General features: G+C 42.5%; 2 protein-coding genes and 1 long non-coding RNA gene across 3 annotated transcripts; 1 reads left to right on the top strand and 2 right to left on the bottom strand.

Moving 5' to 3' along the window:
* Position 1: 1 nt before the first annotated feature.
* Positions 2 to 10041, bottom strand: nedd1 (neural precursor cell expressed, developmentally down-regulated 1). Its single transcript, XM_022761604.1, has 16 exons — positions 9929 to 10041; positions 8690 to 8833; positions 8033 to 8127; positions 7564 to 7680; positions 7337 to 7477; positions 6631 to 6860; positions 5651 to 5852; positions 4988 to 5093; positions 4747 to 4875; positions 3538 to 3588; positions 3373 to 3462; positions 2321 to 2484; positions 1978 to 2170; positions 1134 to 1275; positions 970 to 1036; positions 2 to 518 (listed from the first exon to the last, which is right to left on the bottom strand). Exons 2-16 carry the CDS (start codon positions 8823 to 8825, stop codon positions 414 to 416), a joined length of 1968 nt encoding a protein of 655 aa, XP_022617325.1. The 5' UTR covers positions 8826 to 8833; positions 9929 to 10041; the 3' UTR covers positions 2 to 413.
* Positions 10042 to 10880: 839 nt separating this feature from the next.
* pclaf (PCNA clamp associated factor) lies at positions 10881 to 14297 on the top strand. Its single transcript, XM_022761611.1, has 4 exons — positions 10881 to 10990; positions 11987 to 12070; positions 12181 to 12361; positions 14128 to 14297. Exons 1-4 carry the CDS (start codon positions 10945 to 10947, stop codon positions 14168 to 14170), a joined length of 354 nt encoding a protein of 117 aa, XP_022617332.1. The 5' UTR covers positions 10881 to 10944; the 3' UTR covers positions 14171 to 14297.
* A 2698-nt stretch (positions 14298 to 16995) lies between these two features.
* On the bottom strand, positions 16996 to 18843 carry LOC111233756. Its single transcript, XR_002665625.1, has 3 exons — positions 18226 to 18843; positions 17902 to 18075; positions 16996 to 17290 (listed from the first exon to the last, which is right to left on the bottom strand). It is a non-coding gene; the product is annotated as an uncharacterized LOC111233756 (long non-coding RNA).
* Between the last annotated feature and the right edge of the window lie 1414 nt (positions 18844 to 20257).

Below are 20257 nucleotides of genomic sequence, written 5' to 3'. Positions count from 1 at the left end.
ATCTCATTTTAACATGAATCTTTTTATTCTTCAGACAAAACGTTTGTTCATAAAAACATGATACAGACACAAAGATGTAAACCACTAAACCCTGTTCTCAGTCTGACAGGCGGTGAAATTATATATTTATATTTAAATTACAAGATTCATCAATATTCTGTTTCCATCTACAAACACACACGTCGGCTTCACTCTGGTCTGTGATGCTGCGTCGCCGTCAGCATCAGGAGGCCGAGGCACTGCTGGTGTTTCAGTCAGAGGTGGTGATGAGGAGAGGAGGAAGACTCCAGCTCCCAGCAGGCAGCAGCGTCAACAGTTTCCCGCCCTGAGCAGAGACATCTGTAACGTCCACACAGTCTGGAGCAGCTGCTGCCTGTCAGGCTGAACTCAGGGCGCAGGGCGCAGGTCAGAGGTCAGTAGTTGGTCTTCAGTCTGCGGTTCTCCTCCCTCAGCTTCTCGATCTCCTCCACCAGAGACTCGTTCACAGAGTATTTCTCGATCAGACCGTGGATCTCGTTCTGAAACACGTCAGACAACATGAGGGTTAGTTTCCTGTCGCCACGTCACTGTTCACGTGAACCTGAGACACAGAGACGCTTCCAGACGTCTGGACGCTCCACCGCTGAATATTTATACTTGTTCAATACAGACACATTCATGTTGAGTCCAAACACACAAAACACAACAATAACAGATTACTGAGCTGCTGCAGGGACCAGGTTACCATGGTAACTTCACAGGAGGTAAGTCCTAACCTGAGATCTCAGTCACCTGGTTTGTTTCCTCTTAGTTTATTACAGGTGATCTACCACTGACTTCTGATATGATGTTTCAATACAGTCTGAGCCTGGACTGTTTATTTTTATTTATTTCCTTCTTTTACATTGTTTGGCCCAAAAAGTTCAATAAAGATGTAGAAAAAAGGTGAAGATGAAGATGAAACCACTTAAATCCAGAGATGAAACGTACCAGCTGGATGTAAAACTGTCGGACCATCTCCACCTGGAGGTTGACGATGTCTCTGTGACAGGTGTCCCTGAGAGGAGGAGGAGGGAAAACATCAGGATCATGAGGCCCGTGTGGACCCTGAAAACAACAACAGGTATAACTGAGGTCAAAGGTCAGGGACAGACCTGAAGTCCTCCAGGGTTTCGTGGATCATGTTCTGGATGAAGTGGATCTGCAGGGAGGTGAGAGGAGCAGCTCCTCCCTGTCCGACCACGTCTGCGATGTTCTGGGAGAGAGAGGAGGAGACGGCGGCCGACAGAGCTGGACCTGCAGACACAGACAGGACCGTTTTAAAAGACAGGAATTGTAAAAAGAATTTATAAATAAACGATTAATCATCAATAAATACTGAAAGTTTGAAAATGGATTTACAAACTCTTAAATAAACGATTTATGAACACATTAATTAATGGTTTATAGATTTATAATCAAGACAATACTACTTGGCTATGATTGGTTGGAGAGCTGACCAGTGGGTTTTACCAGTACTGAAGAACCAGTGTCACAGAGAGGCTAAATGGCTAAGCTAATCGATGAGCTAACAGGAAAAGCAGCTGGAAAAAGGAAATTGAAGAGAATCCAGGAAGATATTCCCATTGTTCAAGTGTCTTTTCAAATAGTTTTGATTCACGACTAAATAAATGTTTATAAATGGTTTATTTAATGAGAGTTTGTAAATCCATCTTTAAATCTGAAGTATTTATTGATGATTAATTGTTCATTTTTACAATTCCTGTTTTTAAAGTCTCTTAAAATATGAAATGGAGGAATTATTATAATTGCTTTATGATCCCTGGTCCTCTGAACTTAGAGGCTGTGCAGCCGTGCGGCTCATCACCTGCGCAAAGAGCGGGAAAACCAGCTGAGGTGGAGAGCAGGCGGCGGTGCTAAAGATGATGTGGTGAACTCTGAGTTTCTATGGAAACAGTTCTGTTTGTGTCGACACTGTGGGAATCAAACCCGACTGACCTGCTGCTGCGGTGGGCGGAGCTCCGTGGACAGGTGAGTCGTAGCTCAGCTGGGCTTGAATACCGTTGGCTCTCCGGAGGCTGGGCTCCGGAGTGAAGAAGGGCGGGGCCGGCTGGCTGTGATTGGTCTGCTGGGAGGATGTGGGTGTGGTCTGATCCGCCCCCTCCAGGCTGGAGCTGCTGGTCTTGTCAGACTGTCAATGAAGAAGCACAGTGATGAAACAGAGTCACAGTTTCCATGGTGATGAGCTTCATGTTTCCTCTTGTATTTACAGACATTGACTACACCTGCAGATACTGTTCAGAGTTTAAATGTTTTATAATCAGAGGTCAGAGGTCAGCACCTTCCTGGGGTCACATGGTTCAGCAGCTGCAGCAGTGACCGGCTCTTCTTCTTTGATCGGCGGGGTCTGGAAGACGGACAGCGGGCTGTAGCATCGACCGGCTGAGGCGACCAGGGGCGTTCCCAGGGGGGTCTTACGATGAGAGTTGGCCCCTGAGTGAGAGTCTGACACAGACGCAGGAATCACTGACGCTCATCACAGTTATTACACGTGTTATACATGTACTTCAATCACCAGGTGACACTTTATTACAGATTATTCCACAACACGTCAGGAAGAAACTAGAATCACCTCGTGACTGTATCCCTCCGCCACTCAGACTAGTTTCAGGTAAATTACTGTGTGAAGTCTTAATGGCTAAAAAGTGTTTAGTGAAGTCACATTGACCTTTGACCTTTGAACACCTAAATCTAATCAGTTTGTCCAGGTGAATGTTTTTTACCAAATCTTGAGAAATTCCTCAAGGTGATACAGATACATCACGTTCACAAGGCCAAAACTGTGTTTTGTGAGGTTATTGTGACCTTGACCTTTGACCTTTAGCCACCAAAATCTAATCAGTTCCTCCTTGAGTCCTAGTGAATACTTGAGCCAAATTTGAAGACGTTCTGTCAAGACGTTACTGAGACATCGTGTCCACGAGAATGAGACGGACGGACAGACGACCTGAAAACAAAATGGCTGCTCTGACTGTCGCCGGCACTGAGGAATAAAAATTTGGGGTGGGACTTTGTGACACCTGATTTCTCCAGGTAGATTTCCCCTGGAGAAAGATGGAGGCATGAGCATCACACAGGAAGCAGACAAGGAGAGTGGGAGCAGCTGAGTGGATGAAAGAGGAAATCATTTTACATGAGTTCAAACTAACGACAAGCAGCTTCTACAAATCTAAATGTTCATATTGGTGGAATTCAGTCTCGTCGTCCTCAGACAGTAACACCTGGTTTCTTCACCTGGTTGTTTAAGTGCATGTCAAAGTGAACTTCAGGACGTCATCATACTTCTGTTCATAGTATCAGGGTAACTTTAAATCCAGAGTGAGGAGGTCTGACCTTCTCTGACCGGAGAGAAGATGTCCAGACTCGCCCGGCCGACGACCTGCTGACCCTCGCCCTGTCTGGACAACATCTCCAAACTGGTAACTATGGAAACAGAGCATCCAGGTTAGTCCAGAACCAGCAGCATCATTCAAAACAACAGCGGTCCGACCGTCGTACCGTGTGTTCTTCCAAACGGCGTGTCTCCAGTCGTCCCCGGTGTCCTCGAGTCTGAGACAGAGGGACAAGCTGAGGGTTACGATGTGTTCGAGTGTCGTCGTCTCACAGACATTTATGTGAGAAAACATAAACTCCCTGGAAACATCATCACTCAATAAACTGGAGAACAGTTCTCCGATCCTTGTTTTTCTGAGATTTTTTTTTGATTTTTATCAAGTTTGTTTTCCTGTGTGAAATGTTTGGATTTTTCCTCCTTTGGTTCAGCAGCTGCAGTTTGTGATTCAGTTGTTATTTGCACCTCAGTAGCTGCAGCTGTGCAGGCTGATGCAGTTTAATACAACATCAGTTCTTCCTTTGAAAGTCGTCAGAAATGTGTAAATTCAATCATATGTTCATTACTGACTGGTGTTGGACTGGATTACATTAAACCAACAGACGTTTCTAATATTTACTTTTTATTATTATTATTATTATTGTTATTAAATCCTTTAAGCAGATCGTCTTATTGGGATTTCTTTTTCAAGAGAGACCTGTGTACAAAAATAGACTCATACAAGTTGAGGCAGATAATTCACAGACGTATATTTCACATTATCACATTAAAAAAGGAACATGCAACTTGAGAGTGTGACTTCATATTAAGGTGTTACTGAGACATCGTGTCCACGAGAATGAGACGGTCGGAGGGACAACCTGAAAACAATATGGCTGCCGCTCTGACTGTCGCCGGCGCAGAGGAATAAAAATGGACGCTGCAGTTTTGTAAAACTGACCCCATATTATATATTATCTATTTATCTATTTGTAATTCTTTAATTTATTTAGATTCATTCTTTTTGTTTAATTTAATTCTGTTCTTTTTCTTGAGTTTGATGTTTTTATCTGTTTAAAGCGTCTGATTACAAACACGGTGCAGTTAGACAGTGATGGGGCAGAACAAGGAGGGAGGGGGGACGTTGTCTTTGTTCAGCTGTATTAGTGGTTAATTAGATTCTGTACGACATTAAATACCAACAAAAAGACCCTGAATAAAGCACATGTTTATTATTGAGTGGTTTTACTGGACGACATTATATCAACAAATGTTTCTAACATTCACAAACAGAGCGTTCAGAAAGTTTTCACACCCCTTCACTGTTTGTTAAGTTGCAGTTTTAAGCTGAAATCATTTAAATAGATTTTTCTCCTGATGAGATGAAAGTCTCTGACCTTCTCGTGCAGGAGAGAAGACGTCCAGACTGTTCCGTCCAACGCTGCTGAACTTCTCCACAGCTGGCGGCTGCTCTGACCCCTGATGACCTTCAGCCTCCCGGGACATCACCTCCGCTGCAGCGCCCCCTGCTGACACACCACTGTGTTCACTGCACATTTATACAGTACATGTGGACAAGAGTCGTACTGGAGATTAACATCACACAAAATAATGTGACATGTCCTCAGGTTAACCCACCTGTACCCATCACCTGTCTGTGGGGGGCGGGGTCTGGCTGGTTGCTGGACACTTTGGTTGAGGATCTCTTAGTACTGGTGATCTTGGAGGAGCCCAGTTTACTAGACTGGGAGGGAGAGAGGGACAGAGACAGAGAGAGACAGAGAGAGACAGAGAGAGAGACAGAGAGAGAGACAGAGAGAGAGAGACAGAGAGAGAGACAGAGAGACAGAGAGAGACAGAGAGAGAGACAGAGAGAGAGAGACAGAGAGAGAGAGACAGAGAGAGACAGAGAGAGAGACAGAGAGAGACAGACAGAGAGAGAGAGAGACAGAGAGAGAGAGAGAGACAGAGAGAGACAGAGAGAGAAACAGAGAGACAGAGAGAGACAGACAGAGAGAGAGAGAGACAGAGAGAGAGACAGAGAGACAGAGAGAGAGAGACAGAGAGAGACAGAGAGAGAGAGACAGAGAGAGAGACAGAGACAGAGAGAGAGAGACAGAGAGAGACAGAGAGAGAGAGACAGAGAGAGAGAGACAGACCATGTAAACGATGATGACGATGAATTTAGAAATGTGCGACAGAAACAGGTGAGTCAAAGGTCAAAGGTTAAATATCTTTGGTCGGACGTCTGAGTGACTGAGTGAACGATGTGTCTGTGGTTACGGACTCGTCTGTTGGCACCTTGTTTCTGTTGGTGTTGCTCTGGAAACGAAGGCAGGTGACGGAGGTTTTATGTGCCACAGTGACCCTGGTGGGGGCGCTGGAGTTCCTCAGGTCGTACTGGTAGATCTTCCCCTGAGTGGATCCGACCACCAGGCCGGTGCCGTCCAGGGTGAAGTCCACCGAGGTCAGAGGAGTGTCCGTCCGGATCGACCTGAGGACGCTGCAGAGACACAGAGACAAAATGAGTCTGAATGTTTTTAACCTGCGTCATGTTTCTGTTTCACTGTCTTTTACATGTTTATAGTTTATTTCTTCGTGTTTCACGTCGGGATGAATCTGTGTGTTTGTTTGTTTGTTGTCAGGTGTGTTACGTGTTTATTCATAAATAGAATCACCTCCTCGTGGTTGTCTGCCCCCGCCACTGAGTAATGGCTAAAAAGTGTTTTCTGAGGCCGTGACCTTTGACCTTTAGCCACCAAAATCTAACCAAAAATGTATTTTGTGAGGTCACAGTGTGTCAGAAGTAATGAAATTCCCTTTTGTTATTACAGATATATTGAATTCACACAAATGTGAGATCACTGTGACCTTTGACCTTTAGCCAGCAAAATCAAATTCATCCTTCAGTCCAAAATTGAAGAAAACACCTCAAAGCGTTCCTGAGATATCATATTCACAAGGCCAAAACTGTGTTTTGTGAGGTCACCATGACCTTGACCTTTGACCTTTGATCAGTTCATCCTCGAGTCCTGGTGAATGTTTGTGCCTGTTCCTTCAAGGTGTCACTGAGACACCGTGTCCATGAGACTGATACAGACGGACAACCTGAAAACAAAATGGCTGCCGCTCTGACTGGAAAAAAATAAATCCATGGAGACGGCAGCGGACATTATAACCCTCATCATCATCATCATCATCATCCTCACCTGGTTGAATCAGACATATATAAACCTTCACAGTGTCGCTGTGTGCTGGGACACAGCGGCGCTCGCTCTTACATCTTGCTGGCCGTGTCGTAGCAGACGATCTTCTTGTCCAGGCCGACGCTGACGACCAGCAGCTCGCTGGCGGGGGAGAAGGCCAGGCCGGAGCCCGGGGCTTTGTGGGCGCTGTCGAAGACGTGGAGCTCCTTCTGGGTGTTGGAGTCCCACAAGACCACGGTGCCGCTGTCGGACACGCTGCCCAGCAGGGAGCGCTTCAGAGCGGACAGCCGCAGGTCGTGGACGGGCTGAAGGTCAAACAGCTTCTGTTAGTCTGAGACGTTTTCACTTCAGTGGTAAAACAACAGGAAGAGAATCACAAACATCCCTCCGCCACACAGACTAGTTCCAGGTTACAGAGTCCAGAGTCAGAAAATATGAACCATCTGTGTGAAGTCTTCACTAATGGTGTTTTGTGAGGTCACACTGACCTTGACCTTTGACCCCCAAATTCTGATCAGTTCATGATTGTATGAATGTTTTTACCTGCAGGTGTTACTGAGATATCATGTCCAAAAAAATCCAGACTAGGGCTGCAGGTAATTATTATTTTTATTTATGGATTGAATATTGATCTGCTGGTTTTATAATTATTAATCATTTATCGTTTCAGGACAGTTATTTATCAAAAATGAAACCATAATTAAACGGTAAATGAAGAAGATTCAAAGACAGAGTGAAACTGTCAAACTGCATGTTTTAAATGTGCAGCAGAGCGCCTCACCTGGTTGCTGCCGTGGCCGAAGGCTTTGCTGGACAGGTTGGTGGTCAGACTGTGGAGGACCAGATCTCCGCTGGTGGAGCCGGAGGCGATGCAGCTGTCGTTGGCGTTGAAGGACACGCAGGTCACCTCCTCTTTATGGTCCTGAAAGACGAGACAAGAGGGAGACTGGAGACCCGGAGAGCCTGTAACCTTCACAGGATCCACACCTGTCCTGAGTCCAGTCTTACCTTGAGGGAGCGGTGCAGTCTCTTGGTCTTCAGGTCCCAGATGTGAACACAGTGATCCAGACCTCCACTGACCAGAAACTGAGACGAGGAACTCAGACACACACGAGTCTGCTTTTTCTGAACAGACGGTAACAAACAACAGTCGTTAGTGATCTGCAGTGAGTTCAGGCTGCAGGTAAACATGTTCATTTACCCACCTGTGACACAGGTAATCAACTATGATTCTCTCTCAACCTCTCTTTGGCTTCTGCACCTTCACTTTCAATTAGCAGCAGACAGTTCACATTATGTGACCCTCAACTAATGTGTGTAAACAGAAGATTCAGTTCAGTACAACACCATCACTATCTATGAGCCTAGACGCCTCTGTGACATCATAATCAGAACAGCTGTAATGGCCTAGTACAGCTGTGCCTATTAAAGTGGACACTGAGTGGATGTTGCAGTGGTGATGAAGCTGTGCACTCACCCCTTCGGCCAGTTCCACCACTGGAGCTGGAGTCGCCTTGAGGCTGGACACCACCAGTTTGTCTCCGCTGGTGCTGGCGCTGACCAGGTAGTGGTCTGAAAGAGCTCGTCAAGGTGCTTCATCCTTTAATTACCACATATTAATAAACACCAGAGCTGCTGTCTGGCTCCACAACATCTGGATCAGATGTTTAGAGGCTTGTTCTGGTCCATATTTGTTTTCATCTCATCTCTAATGAGCTTCTGTTATTTTGGAAAACGCTGACATGGAGCTACAGCAGAAACTTCGACATAAAACTGTTGATTCAGACAAAAACATGAACCGTTTTTTGGTTGCAGCTTCTCATATGTGAGAATTTACTGTTTCTTTCTTTTTCCTGGTAATAAACTGAACATCTTTACTTCTCTGGATTGTTGCTCTGAAGGAATGAGACATCACCCCCAGATTTAGGAAACTGTGAGGCATATTCTACTAATTTCTTACATGTAACAGACCAAACAATTAATCAACAAATTAATCAGTTATGAAAATATTCAGAATATGTGATTTATGTACCAAAGTGTATTGATTAATTACCAGTTCAAGGTCTTTAGTGTTTTTATGATCTTGTTACTGAGCTGATAAAAAACACATGAACAGCTCCATCCATCAGGATACTGTTGGAGCTCCAGCAGGCCTGTGCCACAGGGTGGCTGACGCTGTGGGGGTTAAACTGCTCCAGCGGCGCCATGGAAACCGCATCCCAGACCTTCACACAGTCTCCTGTGGACACCAGGCGGGTCACCTCCTCCATGGCAACACCTGGAGACAAACACATGGTTCCAGCTGCTCAGACGTGACGATGGCATCCTTTTCCTTGTCATGTATGACTGTAAACTAATTATCTCTGAGGTTTAACGTTGGCCCACTCCCATCAGGCTGTATAACACTTCAGCCAAAGGAAGTAGACTAATTTAATTATTATCAATGATTATTAACTATTATTATTATTACTACTAATGAGCTACTGGACACATGAATTTCCAATAGGGGATAAATAAAGTATCTATCTATTGATCTATCTATCTATCTCAGACTGGGCTGTGGGAAACTATAACTACTTTCAGATATTTATAGACAAAATGATTATTCAAGAAAACTAATCAGCAGAATAATCAATAATGAAACGGTGACATTTTGTATTCCTCTCTTTTTCTGCGTTCAGGAAGTTTTTCACATTGACAGACTGAAACAACAAGTGCTTTCAGGCTTTATAGTTTTTATCTGCACTGACTTATCTGTTGATATCTAACCCTCTATTCCTAACCAGCGACCTGGCCCCGGATACAGGAGACGATGGATGGATAAATTAACCAATTAAACAATAACTAATTAATTCAAGGTTCAGGTATGAGTTTCATATAAACTCTGTAACAGCGGTATTGGACATTTTCCAGACAGTTTTACAATTATAAACTATTTTATGAGCAACTTTACAGCCTTTAGCAGACTCAAAAAAAACATTTAAGACCTTTGTAAATTAAATTAGAGACATTTTAAGACTTTTAAGGCCGTTTTTTGTAAACAGAAGCCTTTTTAAGACCTGCAGATGTCACCTGGGTGTTTTCGATAGTCAAAATTTAACTTGATAACTTTCAAAACACTGGCAACTACCTACGTTAACTAACCAGCTCACTAGTTCGTGTATCCAAACAGCACTTGGTGAGTTTAACGAGTAAACCGGCGGTTAAGTTAGTTAACGGCAGCTATCAGTCAGCGCTAGCTACAACAGAAAACACCGAGTTTAAAAGTTACCGAACAGACACGAACGACACGTTAACCGACAGCAAACAACCAGTAACCATTAGTTAGGTCATCACATGTTTAAAGCTTTTCAGTAAACGGTGTCACACTCACCCCGACAGTTATATTAATTAAACTAAAGTTCTTGAAGCTGTTTTTGTTTTTGATCCGCCTGCAGCCGAGAAACCGCCACTACGGAGACACACGAGGGACCAAAAGGAGAAACTTTTTATTGTGACTTTATTGTTCAGCACAAATTTGTTTTTTACAAAGTTGAGGTAGTTTACAGGAGTATTTTGTTTTCGTTCAACTTTATACTTATACTGCACATTTCTGGGACCCTAAGGTGACACCTTCACAGTGTTTGTTTTGTCCAAACCTCAAAATGATCAAAAATAAATTATTATGAAACGTCTGGTATTTTTACATGAAAAATGTAAGTGAATATCAGAGTAGTTGCCAATTCATTTTTCGTCTATCAGCTGATGATTTTAGCTCTACTTGTATTTACTGTCGACTAGTTTAATCAATAACAAAATATCATATTTTTATCAATCAATTAAGTCCCCTCAAAGACCCCGGGTTTACTCTATTTCTAGATATAATTTGATTAATGGAACATTTATTGTCGAATATCAACTATGTCTGGTCCTCAATCCTCCATCTTGGTCCTGGTCCTGTTGAGGAATTCTGTCAGAATTTAGGTTTTGAAACTGAACAGTTTTAGTTTATATTGTAAGGTTTTAACCAACAATTATTTTCATTAATAATCGAATCAGTGTTAGAAAATGGTGAAAACAGCATATTACTATTATTTCCTGGAGTCCGTAGTGACATATTCTAGTTGCTTTTGAGTCTGACCAGTGTTCACGTTGTGTGTACAGTGTGTTAACAGTGTGTTGCAGCTTGTAGCACTGTGGGTGGTAAATGCTGTAGTTATACCAATCCACCTGAAGAGGGCAGCGTTGCCTCATCGCCGTGTCTCCTCTGCCAGAACAGAAGCACCCGAAGAAGAAATCTCCCGCCCCACCCCTTGTGCTTTTTAAACCAAGGCGGGACTCCACTTCATTCACTTCTGTCATTGTATTTGGTGCTGAAACATCACCTACCAGTTACAGCTTATTGCTAAAATGGTGAGGACTAAAGCCGACAGTGTTCCCGCATCATACCGAAAAGGTACAGTTACAAATTACCGTCATTTATTACGAATTCAGCGACAAATCGCTAATTTGAGCAGGAATGTAGCTGTTTTGTTATGTAGTCTGGCGGGCTCGGGGCGCACTCAAAAAAAGCCAAACAAAGCGACATGATCGTTTGCCCCGCACAAATCTTTAACACTGTGATCCCGTGTTTTTAAAGCTAACCTAAATATTAGCATGTGAGTGCAGTAGGAGCTTGTTATCGGTTAAATCCAGAATCAGTCTTTCCAGTTACAGCCTCCCGCCAATACGGACGCTGCGTTGTCCGTCCTTCCTGAACAGTCGAGGAGCAATCTTTAAAAAAAAAAAACTAAACGAAACACAAATCCAAGTCGTGTTGTCGCCTAAAAGTGGTAGCTGTAGTTTGATGCTGCCGTCCACCTGACAAGGGGACATTATACTCAGTCTTTCCAGACAGTAGCGTCTTGCTTTCAGCAAACTGGCGCCAGTTTTGAGCGCCTCAGTGCGGCTTTATGCGGACGTATCACCAAACCCCATTAAAAAGTTACATAATTCAATGTTATCTTGCTTAGCATCGAAGTACATGTGTGACGGGACATAATGAACAGTTTTTTATTGACTCTCATGCTCTTTTGGTGAATTCGGCATACAGCTGGTCTGTCGTTCAGCCCTTAAATTAATAAAAACTGATATTTTAAAACTTTAAATGTCCATTTAGACAGTGCATACATGCAGACAGTGCTCATTCTCACACTGCAGCCTCGTTTGTTTTTTAAACAAGGTTTTTTCTTAAAGGCTCATTAACTCACTGTTTCCTTTTTGTAATGTTATATCAAACTCAAATCTGCTTTTCATTCATTCTTTCACAACCCAGTTTCCCCACAGGTGCAATGAAGTGTTATCTTAATGATTTCCCCTATCTGATAAGGCTGTCCTAGATCCAGTTTGTTTTCTTTGATGTTTTGTCACACATCCAGTCCTAAGGGTTTGATTTTTATTTCTTTATTTGCAGCTGTTGCAGCTTCTGCTCCCAGGAAGTCTCTGGGCTCCAGTTCAGCGAACTCCTCCTCCTGCAGTAGCCAGTCCTCGACACCTGGTCAGTCAGTTTGACCACAGACACACCACTCAGTAAATTCACTGCTCATCACATGACACAACTGAGGTTATGGTTTTATTTTATTTTATTTTATTTTTTTTTATTTACAGCCAAGAACAAATATGCTGGTGGTAACCCAGTGTGTCCTCGTCCCACCCCGACCTGGCAGAAGGGCATCGGGGACTTCTTCGGTGGTCCCCCCAGGAAGCCAGAGAAGGAGAACCAGAGACCCCAGGAGGTTGAGGATGACGAGGAGGCCGGAGGCAGCGGGATGTCAAAGGCCAGCAGGAAGTATGTCAGCCCATTGAATTTCACTATCAGGCTCATCATGTTGTTGGCCATTGAACCTTTACCTATAGATCAAATGCAGTTGGACATCAGCCTGGAGGTTTTGAAACTCCATGTCTGGTCTTGGAACAGTTGGTTGTGACTTTAACCTCAAATTAAAACTCAAATTTAAACACTTGAGAGCTGAGGTCTCGTTTACTGACCAGGTAATCCTGTCGAGCAGACTTGAATTCAAGTTGGTGCGTCACTAATAGCAGAAGCCTCATTCATCAGTAGCTGTGGAAGCAGCTGCTTGTTCATGGCGGCTCTGAACTCAACACACTTAAAACAAATGAAGAAGAACATCATTTGAAACAAATCAATCAGAACAGAAACTCTGCAGGTCGCTCAGAAGAGAAACAAGATGCAGGAAGCAAGAAGAAATGTTTTTATCTGACTGCATGATTCAGATTTATATTTATATTATATTACGTTGTTAGTTATGATGTTTATTTATTATTTACCCAATTAATACTCCAAAACAAAAGAAACTTCTATTGATTGATCCTTTCCAGCACCACTGACAGAGAGGTTGCTTTGTAACTTCATGAGCAACAAACACTGTCATGTGTGTTTGGACGCGTTCGCATTTCTTCACCATTTCTAACTAATTTCCTTTGTTCTGGGTGATTTACAACGTTTCTGTATTTGCTTGTTTTTTAAGAGATCAACAAACTGCAACTTAAAGGAGCTATTTGCAAATTTTGCTATTGCTACGTAGCTAGCATTAGCATTAACAGCTGTTTACTTACCAGTCTTACCACGAGCTTCAGCCATCATGTTTACAAGACAAGAGGTTGTAATATGTCCTCTAAGCAGCGGCTTCTTCAGGGAAGACTGGATGCTACAGTGACTCTATTGGAAAGTGATGAGACAGGCTGGGGCTAGCTAGTTAGCATGCTAACTTCAGTTGAATAAAGGACATGATAGAAGTAGAAGCAAAACAAGAGGGATCGTTTCCACTCCTGGAGACAGCTGAGTAAAGGAATGAAGTTTGATGCAGAACTTGCAACGTTTCTTCTGGACTGGTAAGTAAACAGCTGTTGATGCTAATGTTGGCTAGGTGGCAGTGGGAAAACTTAAATAGCTCCTTTTTTAAGAGAACACGTGCAAACAGACAAAATACAATTTCAGAAAACGGCTTCATCAGTTTGAAAACACAACATTAGTGTTTCAAGGGGATGAACCCGGTGGGGACACAGTAGTTGTTCAAAGCTTTGTGAGTTTTTAAGTTAAATGAATTTAGCAACAAGTGTGTCACAGCCAGGTGCATCACTTTTTAGTGTCCCCTGGAAACACTAACGTCGTCTGTGCTGCTTGCAGTGCATTTGTATTTGGTTGTTGTGTTGCGAGTGTCTGCAGCTCATGTGTTCTCAAATTGATGTTTTCTGAATTTGTCTGTTTTCATGTGTTTTGTTAAGCTGCAGTTCATTGAACTAGATCCTCAGATTGAATGAACTTGGTTTATTTAGGTAATTAAAATCTTTGGTGTCTGTAACGTATGAAAACTGAAACTTGAATTTGACAAAAAATATGATCTGATTACACATGTAGTTTCTGTGGAGAATCTGGAATTTACTCGTTCCCCACACACACTACTGTCTCCTAACCACAGTTGTACTGATGTGAGTGTGTTAATAAGATGTCACCAAGATAAAACCTTTCCTTAAAGCGTCAGTCTGTGACACTGTTAGTTTTCTTTCCCTCAGTGTTTATTTTGTCGTCTGCAGGTCCAGACCGCTGCCTGCTGAGGAGGAGGAGGAGGATGATTGAAGATGATGAATGGCTCTGTTTGCTGCCTCCACTCATGCTCAGGGGCATTTAAATGTACATCTGTATATAATTTCTGCAGGATTCACTTTGTATAGCTCATTAAACTTGTTTTTTTTAATGTTTTTAATCTGCAGAGTTGTGTCTATTGTTTGACTTTAAAAGCTGTTTGAGGTTCTAATCACACCTAAGAAACGAGCCATAGAAAAACTAATATTCAGATATACAAAATGTTTTGAAATTCTGTTTCTGGAAGGTTAGAAATGTTTAAAATATTGTTCGTATTGAATGTGAAACAATTTTTCCCGCTACTTCTATTGATGTCATGATTCATGTCTCACTTGGAATAAAGTTTCTTCCTGAGTTAAATTTAAGGAAACGGAAAGACTTGGAAGTGGTAGATTTGACAAACAAAAGTTGGACCATAAGATTATAAGTTGTTAGACGTTAATATAAATGATCGAAGTCCTATAATAACAGCGGTGACTGACAGTTATTATGTGTCTATGCCAGTGACAATCAGAGCTATGGAATAAATTAGATTAGATTAATGACTATTGTCCTCTGCGGGACACGTGGTCCTTCCAGGCTGAAACAGGTTAAACTTTGCTCCATTAAAGTGGTCCATTAAAGTGTGAAACCACATTGCAGATTTCTCCATCACCACCAGGTGTCACCAAACAGCAGAGGGACTTATCACTTCTGCACTTACAGAACTGTTCAGGTCCAGGAGTAATGAACCCTGCTGCCTTCAGGTGACTGTCGGAAATCTCTGAACTAAAACTTGGAAACATTTTCTTTTACCTTTTTTTTTATTGACATTCAGCATCAAACAGATATTTCCATACAATGTGTCTCATATCTCAGACTGAATCTATATCACATAAACTTGTGTGTGTCTCAAATCTCAGAATATGTCTCAAAGTTTACATATACAGAAAAGATAGATAAAGATATGAAAGAGAACTTGGAAACATTTTCAACAGCTGAAGTATAAAAGTGTTTCTGATTCAGTTCAATTAAAATCTGTCAGGTTTAGATATGAACTGTGCTTTATTTTTAAAATCATTTTTAGATTACATTCAACTTTATTGTCCAACTGTCTCAGTGCAAACAGTATAGGAATGCACATACTCTACTTACAGAGATGAATAAATTACAATGAAGGAGGAAGAAGGAAAGTGCTGGTATTAGACATAATATACTTAATAAACACCTGGATATAAACGTGTACAAGGTGCAGGTCAGATGTGTACAGTATAAACATGAACAGGCAGAACGGCAGATAAGAAAACATTTTGTTTGTATGGCACTTATCAAAAATCCTCTGCTGTGACTAATATTTTGTTTTGATTTTCACACATAAAAAGTCACATCTCCTCTTACTTCCTGATTGAGAAATATGGATCAGGCCATGAGCCCCGCCCACCACCTGCTGGCTCCAGGTGGACAGGTGAAAGAGCAGAGAGCATCAAGATGGTGAGAGGAGGAAACATCAGAGAGACTCAGCCACACGTTTGAGCCTCAGTCAGACCCAGACTCAGAGGAGTCTGAGACCAGAACCAGAGACTAGCAGACGGATCAAACGCACAGTTGTTACACGGTGTTAGCAATTGTGCTAATGCTAACTCTCTCTCTGTACTGACAGATAAGCTTTTGGTCAGTCTGTATGAATACCTCCTTTTTATTTTACTGCACTTTATTTATGTTATTGCTTTTTTTGTCCTATTTCTTGAACTTTTGTAAATTTTCTGATGCAAAGCACTTTATGATTTTTATCTGTGAATGTTGCTGTATAAATACATCTTTACTTACTTACTTATTTACATTTATTTAGCCCCGCCCCCGTCCCCACAAACTGACAGGATTGGTTCCTTAGGTTTGTGACGTATGAAACCCTGGCTGTCTAAGTCTGTTGTTCTGAGACTGTCATTGGTTCACTGCAGTTCAAGGTAGAAACACTCAGTCATGGTGTTGATGATTATTTCACTCATCATATGTTTTATCGACCTGTCCAGAGTGAACCCCGCCCTCGCCCAATGTCAGCTGGGATTGGCTCCAGCCCCCCCCCCCCCCCGCGCCGCCCCCCCCCCCGCGACCCTATAAGGATAAGTGCTATAGCTAATGTACGGATGTGTGGATATGTCTTGTAACATATTCTTGGGTCTGAGCTCTACCTCATGAACATTACAACAACAAGACATCAATCAACAAGTACATTAACAAAGTTAAGACTTCTGCTGCTTAGTTATGCTGTGCTGTGCTATGCTGTGCTGGGAAAGGTTAGGCCCAGTCAGTTAACGTTACCCAGTCCTTGGAACAAGCAAAGAGGTCCTTTCCAGTGTTGGTGTAAAGTCCAGTGAGTTGGGAGGTTTCCTGGTGGAGTAAAGTCCTGTCTGGCTGTGTTGCTTTGCGGTTATCTCCTTTGTTCTCCTCACAGAGTTAGCTGTTCCATGCTAACTCTGCTACGACTCCTGTTGCTTGGAAAACCAGCTGGCCTTGTGTCGTAGCTGCTGATTCTGAAGAGGATTTGGTTCACTCACAGTTAATCTGAAGCAGGTCGCTGCTCTTGAGGAGAAGAGCGGTTGCAGGCTGCTGGCAGCAGGCCGGTGAGAGAGCTGGTTTCTCAGGTAGCAGAGCTGACCTGGGCTGGGGCCTTGTTGCCCTTTGAAGAACCGAGAGGAGAGAGCTGGAGCTGCTCTCCAGAGCAAGCCGAGGGAGAAGACAGAGAGAGAAGAGGGCCAGAGATCTGGTTTTGTTTGGTGACACCCTTGGGGGTCACACGTCACACGCTGACCCACACTGGCTGGCCAGTAAGGTCCGTTGGGGGAAGGGTCATCCCCAGGTGTGAACGGTGAGGAACTGTGGAGTGTGAGTTCCTTTGTCCAGTGGAGCAAAGAAACATATGGTCTCTTGAATGACAAGTCCCAACAATATAAAAACATCATATGTACAAATTAACACTTGATTTTCATGGGGGGAGTCACACAGGGAGGATGGTGGACTGGACTGTGTGTGTGACTCAGATCAGTTTAGACTGCAGAGTCATCACTGCTTCACATACACACAAACACACACACACACACACTGTCCTCTTCAGTCTCATTTGTATAGTTTCTCCATCTGTGGAGAGAAGCAGACAGACAACAGTTAGCAGCTTTAGACATTAACACAACAGTCGTCTTGATCGAGTCACAGTGACTCTCCACAACTGTGTGATTTCTCACAGTCTGACAGCCAAGAATCTGGGCGTCACATTCGATCCTACCCTCTCAGCACGTTAAAGTTGTCATGGAGACCGCCTTCTTTCACCTACGTAACAGAGCTAAGATTCAGTCTTTTATGTCTAAGACTGATGCTGAAATCCTAATTCACGTCTTTGTTCCATCGAGACTTGATTATTGAGTGATTATAGGTTCAGAGCTGCAGCTACAATTTCAACTACACCCAGAAAATTTGACCAGTTTTATCTTCCCTTCACTGGCTTCCTGTCCACATCAGATCAGACTTTAAGGTGCTTTTAATGATGTACAAAGTTCTACATGGACTCTCTCTTCCATACCTGTCTGACCTCCTGAAACCTTATACTCCATCTCTGTCGGCTGCAGAGTCTTTTCCTATCAGAGCCCTCTGACATCAGACTGTCTGACTCCACTGAGACATCTTTGCTCTGATACTGTGTTTAGTACAACACTGCTGAAAGTACCATGGACTGACTCCATCCCTCTACTGACCTCAGAGTCTCCAGTCTACAGTCGGGACTCTCCACAAGATCATACAGATCCTTCACGTCTGAATCCTGCAGGTGGTTTCCTGTCAGGTCCAGGTGTCTCAGATGGGAGGGGTTGGACTTCAGAACCGAGGCCAGAAAATCACAGCTGATCCTTGACAACCTGCAGAAACTCAATCTGTGTGAAGAGTGAAATATGTAGATGAAAATCATTGATGAGAGAGAGAGAGGGGGAAGTGTACAAAGCATAATGAAGGTTCCACATGAAGATGTATATTAACAATAAGACTAAAAATAAAACTAATAACAATAAGAAGATAATACCTACACAATGCAGTTTCTGGAGAAATTGCAGTGGGAGCGCTGCTTCTGCCCAAGCTGAAGCTAAACTGTGTCGCTGGCTGCTAAAGACAGAGCTACAACTAACTCTGTCCAACAGTCGGCCTGTCTGTTTGTGTGTCAGTTAGAATAACAAAGTGAAATTAATTGCCCAATGTTTCAGGACTAACACTGTACTGAAACATATTTCCAGTGAAAACTGTTGAAATGTGTGTAAATCATTGTCTTGTATTTAGTGTTGGAGCAGCATGTAGCGGGACTTTGGCAGAAAAGTCAGTAAAGTGGTTGATAAACACCACAGACATCAGAGGAGTCTCTAATCAGCTGATTTGAACCAGCATGAGAGAAATGGGGCAGATGGATGGTACTCCCGCCCATTTGAAGGGCATAGTTCAAATTGTGCGAGTCTCTGTGCTTTGGTAAACACGTTGTCTGAAAGAAGATAAATTTGCCTACGTTCTGGGAAAAAATGATGTGTGAAGAGTGAAATTGTTGGCTGTGAGGACAAGTCAAACAAAATGTCTTAAAGCAGTTTCAGCCCTTCTCCCACTCTAGCTGTGATGTCATCCACTCCAACCTCCTCCCATAGACTCCCATTATAAACTCAAAAACTGTCAGAAAAAGCATAAAACTTAAACTGCGAATCAAAAACTATAAAAGATATCAAAAAGCCAAATACACATAAGACAGCTGAAAGTCTCGGGACCCGTTTAAAGTTTAAATGACGTCTCTACCTGAAAGTATGCTGAAGTAGTTCAAAAAGTTCTGAGGATTTTAACATTCTCTCCATTCATTTTCATAGGAAAAAAGCTGACAAAATGTTTGTTATTTCAGAAATTAGGAGACATCGCGCTGAGAAAAGTAATGTCCGTAATGTCCTCATTGAGGTGCACGTTTTGAGATTTGAACAGAGTTTTTGCAACAAAGGGTTAGAGTTAGTGGGACTAGTGGCACGTCAAAAAAGTTGGCGGAGGAAAATTTTGTGAACTGACAACATATTGTGGGATTGCTTTTTTTCAGCAATCCCATCAGTAAGACTAGAAAGAGAACTTACAATGCTAATTATAATAACAATAATTATAACAATTGTAATAATAATGTAATGTTAAAACAATAATAATAATAATGACAATTCATAATTGAATACTGTTAAAAGGATGTCAGAACCACTTAAAATATATTTGCAATATTTGCATTAATATAGGGGTGGGCGATATGACGATATTAGATCGTGAAGGATTACAACGTGAAGACGATCTTTCAAACTGCAGAGATCGTGGGATCGTCTAGGGCACATTCTATAAATTGCAGTTCTATGCTGATGCACCGACGCACCAGACATATTGACGTCGTCAACCTGACCGACCAATCATAGCGAATTACGGGCAGTGACGCGCTTTCCTACCCGCCTCCTTGTTTGTGTGTGTAGCGGTAGCACATGGAGAGCGATGGCTGAAAGCCAAACGGAGTTGGTCGCTAAAAAAAATTCCACCTCCATTATATGGAATTGGTTTGGATTTTCCGCAACTGATCAAGCGCAAGCAAATGTAATCTGCAAAGTTTGCACAGAAACCGTTCGCACGTCGGGTGGTAACACGACGAACCTGTTTAATCACCTGAAGAGGAAGCACTAAAGCACTAGCACTAGCAACTGTTGCACTAAAAGAGAACCACAGTCACTTTAGTTTGTATTTTTGCGTTTCAATAAGCTATTTAGTGTTTTGATAAATAAATCCTGTTTAAATGACTGTCAGTAATGTCTTTGATTGATATTTTACTTTCTGTTACTACTTTTGCAAGAGTGCACTTCATTAGGATGTTGTTGTTGTTTACCTTAAACTTTACGTTGTTTGCACATGCAGGCAAAACTGCGACTGTTTGAAATAAAATCTGTTGAGAAAGGTTCTTTGGTCTAAATTGTCTGTTTTTCTTTTTCCAATTTAAGATCGTGATGAAATCGAAATCGTGATTTTATTTTTTTTAAATCGTGATATGATATTTTTGCCATATCGCCCACCCCT

Source organism: Seriola dumerili, unplaced genomic scaffold, assembly GCF_002260705.1.
Source record: "Seriola dumerili isolate Sdu_G_001 unplaced genomic scaffold, Sdu_1.0 BDQW01000417.1, whole genome shotgun sequence".
Taxonomy (NCBI): Eukaryota; Metazoa; Chordata; class Actinopteri; order Carangiformes; family Carangidae; genus Seriola; species Seriola dumerili.
The sequence above is the reverse complement of the archived record's forward strand: the minus strand, read 5'-3'. Positions and strand labels throughout refer to the sequence as shown.

What these genes read in the sequence shown, in the direction of transcription:
- nedd1 (XM_022761604.1), bottom strand. Translation starts at nt 8,825, where the DNA reads ATGGAGGAGGTGACCCGCCTGGTGTCCACAGGAGACTGTGTGAAGGTC. An exon ending in GACTGCACCGCTCCCTCAAG is followed by an intron (nt 7,478 to 7,563) that starts GTAAGACTGGAC and finishes CTCGTCTTTCAG; the next exon opens with GACCATAAAGAGGAGGTGAC. An exon ending in GAAACCCTGGAGGACTTCAG is followed by an intron (nt 1,037 to 1,133) that starts GTCTGTCCCTGA and finishes TCCTCCTCTCAG; the next exon opens with GGACACCTGTCACAGAGACA.
- pclaf (XM_022761611.1), top strand. Translation starts at nt 10,945, where the DNA reads ATGGTGAGGACTAAAGCCGACAGTGTTCCCGCATCATACCGAAAAG. An exon ending in TCCCGCATCATACCGAAAAG is followed by an intron (nt 10,991 to 11,986) that starts GTACAGTTACAA and finishes CTTTATTTGCAG; the next exon opens with CTGTTGCAGCTTCTGCTCCC. An exon ending in TAGCCAGTCCTCGACACCTG is followed by an intron (nt 12,071 to 12,180) that starts GTCAGTCAGTTT and finishes TTTTATTTACAG; the next exon opens with CCAAGAACAAATATGCTGGT.